The 16,291-nt window shown below is 42.2% G+C and overlaps 1 protein-coding gene across 1 annotated transcript in view; it reads left to right on the top strand.

Moving 5' to 3' along the window:
- prex2 (phosphatidylinositol-3,4,5-trisphosphate-dependent Rac exchange factor 2) overlaps window positions 1-16,291 on the top strand; it is an 87,719-nt gene that overhangs the window by 21,497 nt on the left and 49,931 nt on the right. Inside the window, exons 6-14 of the mRNA XM_035652683.1 lie at window positions 116-277; window positions 3,132-3,265; window positions 4,248-4,351; window positions 5,882-6,031; window positions 6,537-6,678; window positions 11,302-11,402; window positions 12,423-12,526; window positions 12,621-12,670; window positions 16,170-16,245. Coding sequence (XP_035508576.1) covers window positions 116-277; window positions 3,132-3,265; window positions 4,248-4,351; window positions 5,882-6,031; window positions 6,537-6,678; window positions 11,302-11,402; window positions 12,423-12,526; window positions 12,621-12,670; window positions 16,170-16,245 — 1,023 coding nt within the window. The remainder of the gene's footprint in view (window positions 1-115; window positions 278-3,131; window positions 3,266-4,247; window positions 4,352-5,881; window positions 6,032-6,536; window positions 6,679-11,301; window positions 11,403-12,422; window positions 12,527-12,620; window positions 12,671-16,169; window positions 16,246-16,291) is intronic.

The following is a 16,291-nucleotide window of genomic DNA, read 5'->3' as shown; positions in this document are numbered from 1 at the left end:
ACCACTAAACTCAGAAACCACTGGAAGGTAAGTGAATGCAGAATGGATAGAAAATGTGCATTCATGTGAACGTGTGACTCTAAACTAGTTTTTCTGTGTGTCTTTACATATGCAGGAGCTGCTAAAAAGAACCCCTAAGAAACACAACGATTATGCCCTGGTTCAGGAGTCTCTGCAGGTGATGAAGGCTGTGTGCTCCAGCATCAACGAAGCCAAGAGACAGATGGAGAAGTTGGAGATTTTGGAGGAATGGCAGTCCCATATCGAGGGCTGGGAGGTGGGCTTCAACTAAACTGTGTACACAGTGTTGAATGATTGAACTTAATCCAATGAGTTCAACTTAAACGGCTGCGTTGACTTCTTGCTGTGTCGTAACAGTTGGCTTGGAGGTTTTTTTGTTGCCTGTAACACACAGCTAAGTTTTCACCCTGCCAAAGCTCAAAGTCATGACTTATTGAAAGGCAGTAAGACCTATGCCAGCAATTCGACAAGAATTCCAAGTGGCGTGACTTTAGTAGCCTTTTAAGCTTTCTTGTTCTCTCTGGGAACAATGACTTGTATTCACAATGGCCAAATTCTTTCTGCCTGGATGAGCCTGTTGCCTGTTGTTAAAGCCGTCATGCTTTAGGGTGACAGATCCAATCATCGTCAGGTAGACCGCACTCCTTGGTCTTCAGGGTTGCCTTTAGATACAGTACGTTTTCATCCTGAGTTCTTGTATGCCTTAATATGTGTTCAGTGGTGGCTGGAAAGAAAAAAACTCTGGTGGTAATTGTAACGCAAGAGTCTGGGATGCTTATGTAATTGGCCTGGCTCCATGCAAAGAAACATTGCCAGTGTTGATGCAGCTTCTGACGAAGGTGTAGGCAGTGACAACTTACTCAGATATGAGTAAGACAAGAAACGATAGAGCATGATTCCTTGCATGTGACCGAGATGTTCCTGTGAATGTGTTGTTTTAGGGTCAGTGTTGTTAAAGTACTTGCAAGGCATTTAGAAAGGCTTTTAGTTTGTTTAACTTCATAGTAAAATTTACTGCAGAAACATAAATTGATGGGCACGAAAAAACATATTGAATCCATTAATATAGAAAAAAACCCAAGGCGTGTAATGAATTTAGACAAATGATTAGGAATATATTAAGTCAAATTCGGTTGTACACTTTTACACACACACACACACACACACACACACCTACAAACACATAGTCTAAGTCTCAAGTCTAAGAATAGTGTGATCAGAATGAGGCTTAGTGCTGGGTGGGGTGACATATCTTGTACTCGACATAGTCCTGGCTGTAGCTACTCTGCGGTTTCCCCTCAGCGCTTTTATTAATTGTAAACATTAGCTCATTCTGGATCAGGACCCTCTGAATGCTGCACGCCAAGCACTGCAGCTCTAAATGAGATGGAACTAAAGAAGAAAATAAAAAAAGAGGAGAGAGAGAGAGCTCAGCAATGGTTGCATCTTGCCTTTTCTGTGTGGGTGTTTGAGGAATGATGGAGGGATGAGGAGTGATTGTGAGAGCTGCTGTTTTTTCCGTCCCTGCTCCTCCGCCCAGGCTGATTGCTTGTTAGCACTGACCTGCTCCACAGCTGGCTGCCCTCGGGGCATCCTGGCAGGTTCACCTCGCGTGGGAGAAACAGGGCGATGGCCCGCCGTGGTCACCATGGTGACGACTGCCAGCATTTGTCAGGGCGGTGATTGCCAGTTGGTTAGTGTTGCAAGTGTCTGTGTTTTGTCACTGTGCACCCTAGAAATATTTTAATTTAGCAGTGGGTAGTTTCCAGTTGTGTTTCACTTCACATTTTGTCCTCTTGTGTAAGTTTAATTAATGTTCTTAAAACCTACTTGAGTTGTGGAGTTTGCTTGATTTGGCTTCTTTACTTTAAATACTTTCACATAACATTGTCTCATCTCTCTAGCTAATTGACAAATACCACAAGTTTAATACAAACTTCTCTACCATACTTTTTCCTTAATTAATGGCATATCCTGCTTCGTCATTCTTTTTTTTTAAATCCTTTTCTGCAGTTGTTATGTCTGGCAGTTGTCTGACTGTAAAAATAGAGGGTTGAATTTTAGATGAAACAGATGACTGAGGGTTTAAAGTGTTGTTTAGGTTTTAGAAAGAATACACCCTCTGTGGAGCTTTGGCTTGGAACAGAATTGATGTGAAGAGTGATAGAAAAATGCTGCAGGGAAAAAGAAAAAGGCGACACCAAAAGACGTAAATGGACTGGCGGTTCTGTTAAAAGTGCATGAAACACAAAGGGGAAGTGTCGTTTCTTCCAGTGAGGAAATGCAGCTCTATAGTCTGGATCAGTGTGATGTTGCTATTGGCCCCTTCAAGTGGCCAAGACAAGTTGGCCTTTCCATGTCTGGTGTGCACACATTCACTGGCTGCAAATTAGTTTAACATCTGGTCATGGGCTGGGGAGTTAAAAGGCCCTGAAAGAGCGGAGCAGAGACTAAAAAAAAAAGTGTGGAGAAAGGAATGAAAGAGATAGAGGAATAGACTGGGGTGAGAGATGATCGGCGGAAGGGAAGGGAGGAGAAGGAGCATAAAAGGGTGAGGAGAGAAAGAAGGAAAAAGTGGGATAGGTTTTGGCCCGTTGATGGCTCCAGCAGGAGGAAATGCTTAGCACATTTTCCGGCTCTGTGCGCAAGGGAGTTATTTTTAGCTCTGAAGGGCCGATCAAACGTGGTACATAAATTCCCAGAGCAGACAAGGTAAGGAAAAAGACAGCACACTTTATCACTAGCAGCAGGAACCCCAACCAATATGGTGACCAGGCGCGACAATGCAACACATAGTTTGACTGGACGGGATGTTATTCTATAGAAGCCATTAACGGCCACGCATTTTAAAGTCCCACAGCAATCTGGTCTGAGGAAGCAGGGAGTGTTTTTACAGACCCCTGAGAGAGGGAACAGGAAAGGCTGGGCTTTGTAATGCCCACTCTTGTTCAGACACTGTGTGAACATTGAATGGTATAGAAATCATTTGTAGAAACTTTCCAAAAAATAAGATTTACTCCTGCATTCCCCTTGTGTGTCAATCTGTGTCCAAGCATCTGTTTTTTATTTTTTTTGTCTGTTTGACCTTTTGTCCACATGTCCTTTTGCAGGGCTCCAATATCACTGATACATGCACAGAGATGCTCATGCATGGCGTCCTCCTGAAGATTTCAGCTGGAAACATACAAGAGAGGATTTTCTTCCTGTTTGACAAACTTCTGGTCTATTGCAAGAAAAAAAACAGGTGTCTTGAACCCTCTTTTATCATTACTACACATAAAGAATCCACAAAGCAGAAGATACATTTAAATTCTCATTAGTGTATACTTTTTAGGAGACATAATAAAAATATTGTTAATGCTAATTAAAAATTTCCCTCTGTCTGTACTCCTACAGAACATTTAGAGCATGGACCTAATAAATAATTCACTGTGCCAGTTCTTTCGCTTTTTTAAAGAAAAGGGAGCAGCGCACTGTGGGAAGCATTTTAGTGTTTTGTGAGGGAGTTGAAATAAAAGTTATGCAGAAGAGGAAACACGTGAGAAAAGGATTTGGGAGATTTTTTTTAACTTGGGGAATGGGGACGTGAGTAGCCTATGTGGGGATATATTACCATTTGTGGACCCATGGCTAGTAGATTTATCTTTGAAGTAGCTCATGTGGAAATATACCAAATAATATGACAGTTATTGTGATTAGTACACGTTGAGTCAGGGAACTCTTGCTGATTGCCGACCATTGTTGTGCTTCTGCAGGCAGATGAATAGTTCACTTTGTATAAACTAGCTTCGATTTCGCCAGATCCGTGCTGCTCACACTGAGCTACTGATGCAGCCGCTAACAATGCTCCTACAGCCATTGTACATGTTTTGGGCTTTTGTTTACACACCACCAACCAAGCTGCCACCTGCTTTGATTTCCTTTTACTGTACGTGCTGTAAATAGTGTAGTGTCTGCAGGTAGTACATAAAAGCAGATCCATTCACTGACTAAAGAAAGAAAAAGGAAAAAAGAAAAGTTTTGCTTTGACCTTAATTTCTTGTATTCTTGTATCTAAATTGGATTCATTTTCCTCACTTAATTTGGTTAGTACATATGTTCAAACATCAGATGATTATAATTAGTCCCTGAAGGAACTGTGAGTGAGACTAATTACGCAGTAAGTAATAACATGAAATGATTAAACCTCACTGGCTAATTCTTGTGGTTGCTTCTCTCCATCCAAGGCGTTTAAAAAACAGCAAGACGGCCACAGAAGGTCCTCGCTACCTGTTCAGAGGGAGAATCAACACGGAGGTGATGGAGGTGGAAAATGTGGATGATGGAACGGGTGAGTGGTCCTGCAAAAAGATGCAACATTCAATTTGGACAAAAAAATCTTTATGCTAGGTTTTCTTTCTCCTTTTGTGCTCGCTCGTTCCTCATTTTATAAATTTAGCTCTCCTGGCAGCAGGGGTTTAAAACGTGCCATAATAACCCACACAGGAACATTGACAACATAGTTTTTGGCCTGAGCTGGTGCACAACTGTGTGATTTTACTTGGATTGCCAATGGAAAAATAAGATTTACCTATAAACATTTTTTTTAGACATCTATAGTTACACATCCTTGGGACTGCTGGTACTTGGTGAACTTGAGCGCTTGTGTCTCTTGGCCTCACATAGCCACTGATTATCATTTATATTTGTAGAAGCCATCATTTCCTCTCCAGCAGACCTAGATGGGCAGTAATATTGGGTGTTTTTGGTGAGAGATGGATGGGTTTGGGTCTGGATGGGGAGGATAAACACGTGAAGCAGGCGGCGGTGCAGTTACTCTTGGGTGTTCTGCACCACAGGCGGGAGATCTCAATCTGAAATCCTGGGCGACAGGAGTATTTTAGCTTAGATTCCTACGTAATGAAAGCACCACGACTTTTTCCCAGGAGCACACTTGCTGCCTGAGGTTTGAAAAACGCCCTCGAGGCATACCATATAAAGGACACCACACTGTAGATGCTTTTAGACGTGATTGTAATTGATGATTGTAATGGTTTGCTTTTTGTTACACCCTCAGAGGGAGAAAATCAGAGGTCAGGCGGGGAGGCATTTGAAATGTTCCCTAAGAGATGAAAATAAGGACGGAGATTCAGCTAACGTTCAAAAGTTCATTTCAATTGGCTTTTTTTATATTCAACGTCTATATTTGAGCCTGATGGGGAATCACAAGTATCCATCAGCTCTGTGGGAGTATTCTGAACACTCAGTAGTAAATAATGCTGATGGATGGTTTTTCTTCTGCATGTGTGTCCTCTCGTTTATCTCATTAAAAGGGAAGAGCAATAATCAATGAAGCACTCAATAGAGAGGCTATGAGGGCCGGCACAAGAGCTGGGAAAAATTACTCTAGAACGAGTTTTGGAGTAAGATAGAGTACATTATTCTCGATAGTTTTATAATGGATGTTGTGTTTGGAAAATAGACCACACACTGCTGTATAAGAAAGCCTTAATTCATCAGATAATGTGTTGTCTTTTCTTGTGCATGTCTTGTTTTTTCCTGTATGAGCCCTAGTGCTTGCTATCACGTTATTATGCTTCGCGTTCTCTGAAGCAAATCATTGGACTTGTGCCTCATGTTATTGCTGTGTTTTATGCGGTAACCCTCATTTACAGCAAAGCCGACTTCCAAACAACTCTGTTTACAGTGTCATGATCAGTGCGACCACTAATTGACGGCCCTCCCCTTAAAACATGAAAAACTTCTCTTAGCTTAAATGAGTCAAAAAAGTGGATTTGCGTTGTTCCACCCCTCGCAGAGAGGGCTTTATAAAACCAGTGAAGTCAAACTCGCGGCTGTGCTCTCCACCTCTGTCTTACAGCTGACTACCACAGCAGCGGGAACATAGTAAACAACGGCTGGAAGATCCACAACACGGCCAAGAACAAGTGGTTCGTCTGCATGGCCAAGACCCCGGAGGAGAAGCAGGAGTGGCTGGAGGCCATCATGAAAGAGAGGGAGCGGAGGAAAAGTAAGAAGACGCTTCAGTGTATCAGAATCAGAGTGGGGGTCGGTTTACTTTCAGTGTAGTCAGTTAAGGAAACTCATTTCCCTTTTTTTTTTCCTCTCAACATCTGTCTTGAATCAAACTTAGAATATGTGCTTCGTTTTAGAAAATCAATACAATTTAACCTGAATAAGTGGAAAAGTAATGCAGTAATATTTGCTAACAAGCCTTTGCTAACATATTTGCAGGTTGTCACTCCCACAAGGTAAACACATAGTGAGGACAGCATGTATTCTGTTTTTATTTTGCCCATTTTGAAATTGTGTAGTCATAGTGTCAGTCATTAACCCAGCTGAAGACTATAAGCACAGGCTTTGAAAGGCACTGCTAATTATCTTGTGAAATTAGGAGACATTAACCTTCGCCAGCTGGTAATTGATGTCACATCTAGTCTAGGAGCTGAGTGCAAAGATTATTAATGCCACGATACTGACAGGCTTTTTGCACCCCCCCCCCCTCTGCTGCATAGGTCTGAGGCTCGGCATGGAGCAGGATACGTGGGTGATGGTGTCAGAGAAGGGAGAGAAGCTCTACCACCTCATGACCAAGGGTAACCTCATTAAGGACCGGAAACGCAAGCTCACCACCTTCCCCAAGTGCTTCCTGGGAAGGTAAGATTCTCGTCGCTAATCACGACACTTTGGTTTGTCCGGTGAGGAAGCTGCTGAGTGTTCAGTCCTTGAGGTTTCATTTGTGTCGCGTCAGTGTAAGCACTGTCACTGTGAGGGAGTAAGTGAGTGTCAAAGTGGATGACTGTGCTGTGAGTTTCTGAGATAAACCACAATGAATATCTAAATGTGTGTGTTCTCAGATGTATAGACCTTGTACAGTGTTAAGTGAGTGATAGTAGTACCTACGGTATATGGTTTTATTTCCAGAGCAGATGACATGTAGCACTTTTATTATATAGCTCTCCATCCCTGAAATTGGCAAGGATTTCTAAAGACAGCAGCTGTGAAGAAGAAAGCATCGGCTCTTTTTGTTCAGGAGACTGAGTGTTATGTATATCGGCAGTCTCAGTCATGGGAAAATCCAATCCAGCCAGATTTAGCCCATGAATCTTATTTAAGGATTATTGGTGTGGTGTCTGGGGACGGATCGGCCATCGAATGCCAGTCGTAAATCACAGGGAGATATCCCTGTGCGGCTCAGCTGACTGCCCGCTTTCCCCCTCGCCCATGTTAGATTACAGTAAGCTCTCTGCTGAGGAATCCATGAGGTAACTGCAGTAGAGGGCCCATTATGCCACAGGGCAGCTGTGTATGTGTGTGTGTGTGTGTGTGTGTGAGAGAGAGAGAGAGCGAGAGAGAGAGAGAGAGAGAGTGTGTGTGCACTTGTGAGATGTTCGTTGTGTCCTTGAGTTTTCTCAGCTATGCCAGTGCTCCATGTTTACTTTTAATGAGTCTAAACATGTCAATCTGTCCTCCCTTTGCTGATAGGTGAGAATATTTACTGTAAAGGGTGCTTTGCTCAAAATCCCGTCCTTGAGCTATTTTAAGCATGCATGCCCCCATTTCAGTATTTTGCTTTCATCATGTAAGTTGTAGAATGTAGATGTATTGCTGTCATGTCAGTGTGCAAAGTTTTAATGCAAGTAAATGAGTAAATAAGTGAACTGTGTTTGCCCAGGGTATAATCTTGTCCAGGGAAACACTTCTTAAACACTCACATTTCTGGATCTCATGCAGTCTATTTCAAAATCAAATGTTTATGGGGCACAGACTGTAACTCCAATCACTGGTGTGTGTGTGTGTGTGTGTGTGTGTGTGTGTGTGTGTGACCAGAACCACCATCTTTAAACTACCTGTGGTGTGATATAATGTTATGTTCATTACGCCCTTTAGCTTTTTACAGGGAATCTTGATGAGATATTGCACCTCTTCCTTTCCTAAGCTGGGGAAATGCAGAAAACCTGTAACCTCAATTCTTATTTCCATTTTACACATTCAACAAAAATTACTCTATTGCAGTAATGTGCTTTCCACATTGTAGGCTTATGTGGAAAGCACACATTGTGAGACTGAGAGGGTGACGAAGCTGGATCAGAATAATAAAATCTACAAACATCTGGCTGCAGCCAAAGAGATCTCCATGTTTTAAAATGAAGATTGTATGTGACAGGCAAAAGTATTTTTATGTGTGACAGCCAGAAGTATTTTTATAGAGTGATGAAACTATGCAATTTAAAAAAGGCCGGGAAATTAAATAAAATATTTTCACAAGATCTTGGTTGGATGTTATTTAAACTATGCTCCTATCTTGACTCTTGAAATCCCATAACAAATTTCCCTTGTAAACGCCCCACTGCATTTCAGAATGGCCCATGTTTTCCATTTGTTTTAAATTTTAACAGGGATGTTTTGACTGGTAGTAATCACACTGAAAATCACCCGAGCTTAAACAGGCATTTCAAAATCCCTGTTATTTTTAAGAGCACGGAGAGAAAAAAAAACAACGACCAAAAAGTCCAATCGGACATAGTTGTGGCCATGTTATATCGCATGGTGGTTTGGAATAAGCAGTTACTTTCTCCTTCGGTCCACGCAGACAACACCAGATCCTTCGTGGTCTGGAGGAGGAATGGATCTGTCAGCTAAAAAGATTAAAAGGATCAAACGTTGGTTGTATGTGGGCACCTCTGTGAGTCTGAAGAGATCATATGGTGAGAAAGCAGCTCGGGGAAGCTCCCTTTGGAAACCTATCCTTCTATATACAACTTGGCCAACACCTGGATGACCACTTGTGGGTGAAAAGACATCTCTAGCCCCTCTGTACTTCCCCTGTCTGAGATGACTTTGGAGCTGATTACATGTAGGCGTAATTGGTGAATTGGAACCAGCATGGTATGTCTCTGATGAAAGCCACATTGCCTATGGCTTCAACTCAGCCCACTCCCTCCATTGTGAAATGCTTTTCCTTTATTCTCTTTCCACGCCTCCTCTTTCTCTTTTTGATTTTTTAAGGCCGAAGGCTATTTTTGGGTCTCGAACCCCTCCCCTTTAAGTGGTACAATCGTATTTGTGGTTTGGTTCCTGTGACAGTGTAATTCATCAAAGGAAATGTGTGTGACAACCACCTAGCTTGCAGTTATCATTCAATTTTAAACTTGGAATAAACAGAAAAACAAAGGAGATTAGAAGCGGTAGTCTTTTCTACATATGACAGAAAACAGTGCCTGCTTGTTGTGATGGAGGTTGATGAAAAGCCCTTTAAAAGCTCAATGAAAAGGTTAGGCATCCTGTAAGAAATGCCCTTTGTCTTTGTCTTGGAATACACCTTTTGCTCTGTCAGCATACACAAATAATAAAGCTGAAGCTGAATAAAAAGCCTGGTGCTTTTGCTGCACCTAGATGTGGGCAGCATTTAATACATAGAGCGCAGGAGATATATTGATACATCAGTTAATATACTGTACCAATATTGTATAAGAATAGATACTGTCTGGGATTTCACTGCCTTAATGTCGTGACGTAGAGAAACTTAAAGTGATAGTTTGACATTTTGCTTCCACTCAGAGAGTTAGATGAGAAGATTTATACCACTCTAGCTTAGGTGAGAATAATGACTGCAAACAGGAGGAAGCAGCTGGCATGCATCCGAAGGTAACAGTATCCACTTGCCCACGCCTCCAAAACTCACTAATTGACACATTATATCTTGTTTGCTAAACTGAGGGTAAAAAATGACAAGTTGGGGCGCCCTGGTTGCTCACCCGGTAGCGCGGTACCAGATATCCAGGATAAGCAGCGGCCTGGGCTCAGCTTAACAAAATTAAGAAAAAACAAACCAACAAAAAACAAGATGTACCATATTAAATAGCCTTTTGGCAGATTTTGTTACCTGACGGAACCAGGCTAGCTGTTTCCAGTCTTCATGCTAAGCTAAGCTAACCGGTTGCTGGCTGCAGCTTCATATTTAGGAAACTTTCCAAACCAGTGAGAGTAGCACGAACAAAAAAAACACATACATACAGAACTCTCTCCTCTGAAATACCAAAACTTTTCTAACTCTGGAAGGAATGTTCACGAAGGACCCCATAGCTCATAATAAGTTCATTTACAAAATACTTTTTTGGGCCTAGATTAAAATATTATGCTAAACACTAATAGGCATTCATACATTTATTGATATCTACATGAATGTGTCTTAAACATTGGGATATTTAATTTGGTCAGTTTCGCCCAGCTCAACATACAAATAGCATGAAACTGTTGACCCTGATCAGCTTGAGGCCATGAGAACTGCGCAGTCCAAACTTTCAGGGTGTTTTTCCTTCCACGGTTAAGGTACAGAGGTTGACAAATTGACGTTGTTATAGACTTGTTGTGTTTTTCCCCTGTGGCCTGTTGTGGAAAGAAAGGACGCCAAAGATGAGTGGTTAAAGAGCGTAAGATGTTGGACGGATGGAGGACGGGGTGTTTTGTCCTGTTGGCTCGACACTGACACCCGGCCACCTCCATCATGGTCTGGAAGTGAATTCCACAGAATTCCAATGGTGCCGCTGGCCATGTTTGTTTATCTTTTAAGGGGAGAGAGGACATCAAGAATGTAATCAGATAGGCTGCTGCTACTCTGCCTACTTTCTCTCTCTTCATTTTGTCCTCTTAGTCTCTCTCTCTCTCTCTTCCTCTCTCTCTCTCTCTCTCTGTCTGAGTCACTAAATTATGGAGAATTATCCCATTTACCTCGTTTGGGCCATCAGAAGATCGGATGCTGTTTGTTGTTCTGGCAGTGGGTTTGTTTCCTCTTTCCAGTTGTAAATGACGCAGAACAAAAAATATCTTTCATTTTCCATCATGAACTTCCCAAGATCCAATTAAATCCTGCGTATTTGATAGTGTTACGTTGTATGTCTAAAATAAATAAAGTAAAACTAGACAAAAGACACAAACTAAAGCCTGCTGGTTGTTTTAACTGACAGATGTGGCCCCAAACAGTAAATAAATCATTCCTCTTTGCCAAGATAGTGTTTGTTGCTATAGTCACATCAATTTAGAGTAAATGTTGTTCGTGGCAAGTTGTAAAGGCTCTCTGTAATGACAGCAAAGGCAACCACTTTTTTTCCTATTTACAGATTATTAAGGGTAAATTCAAAGCTCTCTCCACTGATCACACACATTCTCCTTTATGGAGTGATGGGATTTCCCTTGGGGATTTTGTGTATGTTTGTTGTGTTGTCCCTGATTGAGTGTGTGTGTGTTATTATTTCAGTGTTGTCTTTTGTGTCTCTCCAGTGAGTTTGTATCTTGGCTGATGGAAATCGGTGAGACAGGCAACCCAGAGGAAGGGGTTCACCTGGGTCAGGCTCTGCTGGAGAATGGCATTATCCACCATGGTTGGTTCTCACAATTTTCTCCTTTCTTCTCCCTCACTAAGACCTGCTTTAACGTCTTTTGCTGTTCCATATCTAAAACCAAATCTGCCACAGTCTAATTTACTTTGTGCTGCGCAGTGGAGAGCATGCAAGTGCCTGCCATTGCCTGACCTAACCTGTAGCCGTGTCCAATGAATGTTCCTCATTCAAAAAGCAGAGTTTCACAACACTTTCTCTCCCTGGCTTGAGCCTACAATGTAGATGCAGCTGTTTTATTTATGTCTTAGCAGGTGTCCTATTTAAACACTCCCTTGACACAATGTTTAGGTAAGGGATTATAATTATTAATCTCTTCTTGCAGTAAATGTTTGTCATATTTGCTCAGTGGCCTTTCTGTGGCTTTGCGTAACAAGTGTATTTAGCGCATGAGGCTTAAGCTGGCTAATGCTTTGCATTCACACTAAATGGTGCATACTGCTCTACATGTAGTTTTTCCTCAAAAGAGTAGGGCCTCAAGCCAAGTTGTATCTTAAATCACTCTGGGGGTGCTTTATTGCTTCCTCACAGAGAAATGAGATTGGGCTTTAGAGCTGTTCCTGACAGAGAGGCATAACTCCGAGCCCCTCTGAGCTCTCTCACAGTGCAGTTAGAAGTCCCCATGTGAAAAACGATAGAATATCTTTTCATAAAAACCTTTAATGGAACCAGCACGCCTGCAGCCAAGAATACAGAGCCAACTGTTATTACAGTTAGGAGGGTCCTCGACAAAGTCCCCTAAAGCAAGAGGAGCAGGAAGCTATGAGCAGCTGTGTTATCTGTGACCACTCTGTATGAGGTTTGAGTCTTCCTTTTGTCTTGAAAGCTTGTTTCACCATGCAGCCCTGCTTGGCTTGAATGTTTTTTTAAACCTCTTATACTTTCAAACTTGAGGCAGGATGAATAATGTTCCCTTCAGGGTTGAGACTTTTTTTACTTGTTTCTTCTTTCATTCTGGCACATCTCCTTTCAGAAACCCCCTCATGTTTTGAATTGCATTTTTAGTCACAGACAAATACCAGTTCAAACCTGAGCCTGTACTGTACCGCTTCCGCTACGACGATGGCACCTACCACCCCAGAAGTGACATGTATGATGTCATATCTAAGGTAAAAGTGCAACAGTAGAGCCTAATTAAATATAAATCTCATTTTACACACCCATCACTGACCTAATCAAAATCTTCTCTCTTGTTTTTTGCAGGGTGTTCGGCTCTTCTGCCGTCTTCACAGCCTCTTCACTCCTGTCATCAGGTAGGCGGCCATTTTCCTTTCAACTCCATTGCAACCCAGCCATGTGGGGCTCCAGTAGCTTAGCATCTGGCTCTTGCTCCTAAAATAGCTACACCACAAAGCAACCAGAGAGGAGGAGAGAAATATCATGGTGAACTATGAGCTCATTGTTTTTTAAAGAGGAACTGACTTAGGAGGAGTTGGCACAGATGGTGATGGAGTGCGGTGGGGCCTATGGGTGATCGAGCTTGGCAGGTTTTTATCTTCCCCGGTTTCAAAACACAGATGTGGTGAAGAAGATGGAGTTTATCAGATGTTACAAGTAGTTTGGGTACATGTGGGACACAGATAAATGGCTGACATTGTGATGAATCTCTCTCGATGCTTGTCACAAAGAAAAGGTCTCATTCTTGACCTTGGAAATAGTTATGGTAAGCAATCTCAGGTGTGCAGAGGTATTTTTCTGTGTATTTTTCAGGGTCTTCATCAGCATAAACGTTTCATTCTTTACCAGCCGCATCTCCAGATTTATTGTTGACCTTGGAAATAGTAGCTTGACAACACAATCTCCACCCAAGGCCTCACTAGTTATTTTCTGGAGCTTTTGATTCCATCACACGGTCTTCATCAGAACGAAAGTTTGTCCTTGGCTGCGGTCAAGCCTTAACTTAAAGCCAACATGATGAGAAGTCCCAAAAAAGCTATGAATGAACAAATAAACAGCTACTGAGCTTGCATGTCCTCAAATCCATCTTCATGAACGCTGAGCAAACTCTATTCTACGATGTGGACTGTGTAATATGTTTAAAAGCTTGATAAAGGCTGGTAAGTGGACTTTGAGTTGTGTTTTTTTGCCAAAGTATGTTGCTCCTGTTTCTGAATCCAAACCTACAGGGGATTTTTGGTCATTTTTTCTTCCTTTGTTATGTGTCTGCACAATGTTTGGGTCACATGGCTCAAACCATTCTTCACAGTTACAAATAGCTTCTATTATGTTATAAAGCATTTAACAGGGACCATTCAGTTACAATACACAGGTCTTACACATTTCACTGAGTGTGACCGACAGAATATTGATCCTGTGCTCTGAAAGGTCCAACAAGGAGTCGTGCAGCTGGAGGCAAACATTGATTCCAATTCTTCAACAAATGACATGATGCAAAATAGCCATTTTGCTATTTGAAGTTCAACACTTTTGTTCTCGAAGTTTCAGTACTAAAATCGGAAGGAGTTCTGGGTTCCATTATATGTTATTCAGATATACACTCGGTAATTAGTGTAAACATGTAAAAGCAAAAACATCCAGCATGCCCATGAAATACTCACTTAAACCTAAATGTGAAACAGGTGCTTTTTGAGTAATTTTGGCACACATGATGAAATATCTTTTTGTCTAAGGGAGTTAGAGGTGGAGCAATCACATTTTATAGGGAGTAATTTGCCTCGCATTGCTTTGGTTTTTGGTGTTTTTTAATTTTTTTTATTCCATTTGATCAGTGTTTGAGGTGCAGGCTGCTAATATGTTTTACCGCAAAGCACCACATCAAGGTTGCCTGTTTATGCTGGATTTCAAATGGCCTGATGAAAAGCTTTAATTTCACACCAATAAAACTGTGCCATAACTGGAGGGGGCACACTGATACTGAATGTTTTCCAGCTTAGAAGCTTCTCTGCATTTCTGTTTGATCCAACTACTAAAAAGCCTAAAAGGTGATTGTGTGTGTGTGTGTGTGTGTGTGTGTGTCAGCATTCTGTCCATTGCTGTTTGTATTGAGGCCAGACCTCTTTACATAAAAACTCTTGTCGATGTGTGTGTGTTGTTAGCCAGAATATCTGTGCAGTGTGTTCTCACTGAGAGCCCAGTACAATGCATCACAGGGCTTGGGGATGCCAGAGTTTAATTGGAGCAACCAGCCCCTGCCCAATTAGGTATAATTTTCTGGCATAGCGAGAGCAATGAAGCGAAGGGGGCTAACGTACGCTACACACTCCCCGCACCCCCCACTACACTTCTGTGCCCCCCTCACACCCCTACCTTCCTCACAAGAAAGCTGTGAATCCATCCACTCCAAAGGATCTGATTGCACAGTTTGAACTGTCCACTAAAGGCTAATACTGTGTGCACACAGTTAAAGTTTAATAATGCAATAAGAAGCCTATTTCAGTATGTGAGAGGCTGCAAACCCACATAATAACACAATACAGGAAAGGAGACTCATGTATTATCTTCGTAAAGATTGGAAAAACTGGCATTTCAGTTCAGCTTCTTAGAAATATTGACATGTTTTCTTCATTATGCTAAAGAGTTCTCCTGAAACTCAATATTTATAGATGTAGGTCTAGGATTTCCAAAATAACTAACAATACGGTACTGTACTTGAGTAATTCATCAGGATTGAAACAGTTGATTAAAGCTTCAACTTTCAGCATCCTCTGTATAATATATTCCAAAGAATGCATTGAGAATGCAACATTTGCCTTCATCATCCATTTACCCCAAACAAAATGTCAAGGCAAACTTTCCTCTTTGGACAGCAAGTTAAAAAGCTATCTGACCTTTCCCTCTGTTACTCCTCACACTGCTGTTTCCTCATGCCGAACATATGGCTGCACACTGGACCGCTGTTCACCCCCCATTTTTCACTCTGACAGCCTCACTGTGCACCAGCCACTGTAGCCCCAATCTCCCTATCTCTACGAACCCATTCAGGGGAAAACAGGGTTCCTGTTTGCCTCTTTTGGTCCAAGTGGTTCATGCATGGAAAGGGCATGATAATATGCCTCATCAGCTAGTATCAGCACAGGGTCCTCATCAGAGACTGACACAGGCTGTCAGATATAGATACCCAACAGAATTTTTGTTTTGGGGGAAACATGGCAGCAATCGGCCTCTCATGCCTGACATTTCTCAAGAGCTTCAGACAGCTGAGATTGGACTTTTAACTTCGCCCACGTCAAGTTTGACTTGTCTGAACTGTGTGTGTGCGGTTACGTGTGTCTGAGTGAGTGTTTGCATGTGGTGGAAATGGTGAAGCGCTGTAAGTCACGGTGGTTCTGGACTTTCCCGGCCTGCAGCTCGGCGTCTGCGTGTCCCCGGGGAGGCCCCTGTGTTCATGGGAAAGTCACAGCTCCATTTCAGACGGCATTCTCGGGGTCTGTGCGTCTGTGCGTGGGTAACACTGAAAACAGCAACACCGGACTGACATGGGGCACCCCAGTGCCAGACACTGCAGGGGCCGTTACCAGCCAATCTCAGAGGAATGCTGTTTTGCTGTCGCTAACTGTCAGAAACTCGCTTAGATTTATGATGCAACTGCCAGTGTTTGAAAAGTGACCACGCCTTGCTGACAGTGGGAATTATTAGTCCTCTTTTAGGCCTTGGGTTTAAATAGACCAAGCAATTACTGCTCTGCATGTTCCCCATCTGGGTTTAATACAGTTTAAGTGAATCACAGAATTGAATAGTAACATGGCACAGTAAAGTTTCAACATGAAGTTTTCTGCTCTTATGTCCATCCAGGGATAAGGACTACCATTTGCGAACCTACAAATCAGTGGTGATGGCCAACAAGCTGATAGACTGGCTTATCGCACAGGTAAGCCCTTAAACCGCCAACATCCACAGTTATGGATAAGCAATAT

Source organism: Morone saxatilis, unplaced genomic scaffold (genome assembly GCF_004916995.1).
Source record: "Morone saxatilis isolate NCDOM2014 unplaced genomic scaffold, NCSU_SB_2.0 Contig0, whole genome shotgun sequence".
NCBI lineage: Eukaryota > Metazoa > Chordata > Actinopteri > Moronidae > Morone > Morone saxatilis.
The sequence above is the reverse complement of the archived record's forward strand: the minus strand, read 5'-3'. Positions and strand labels throughout refer to the sequence as shown.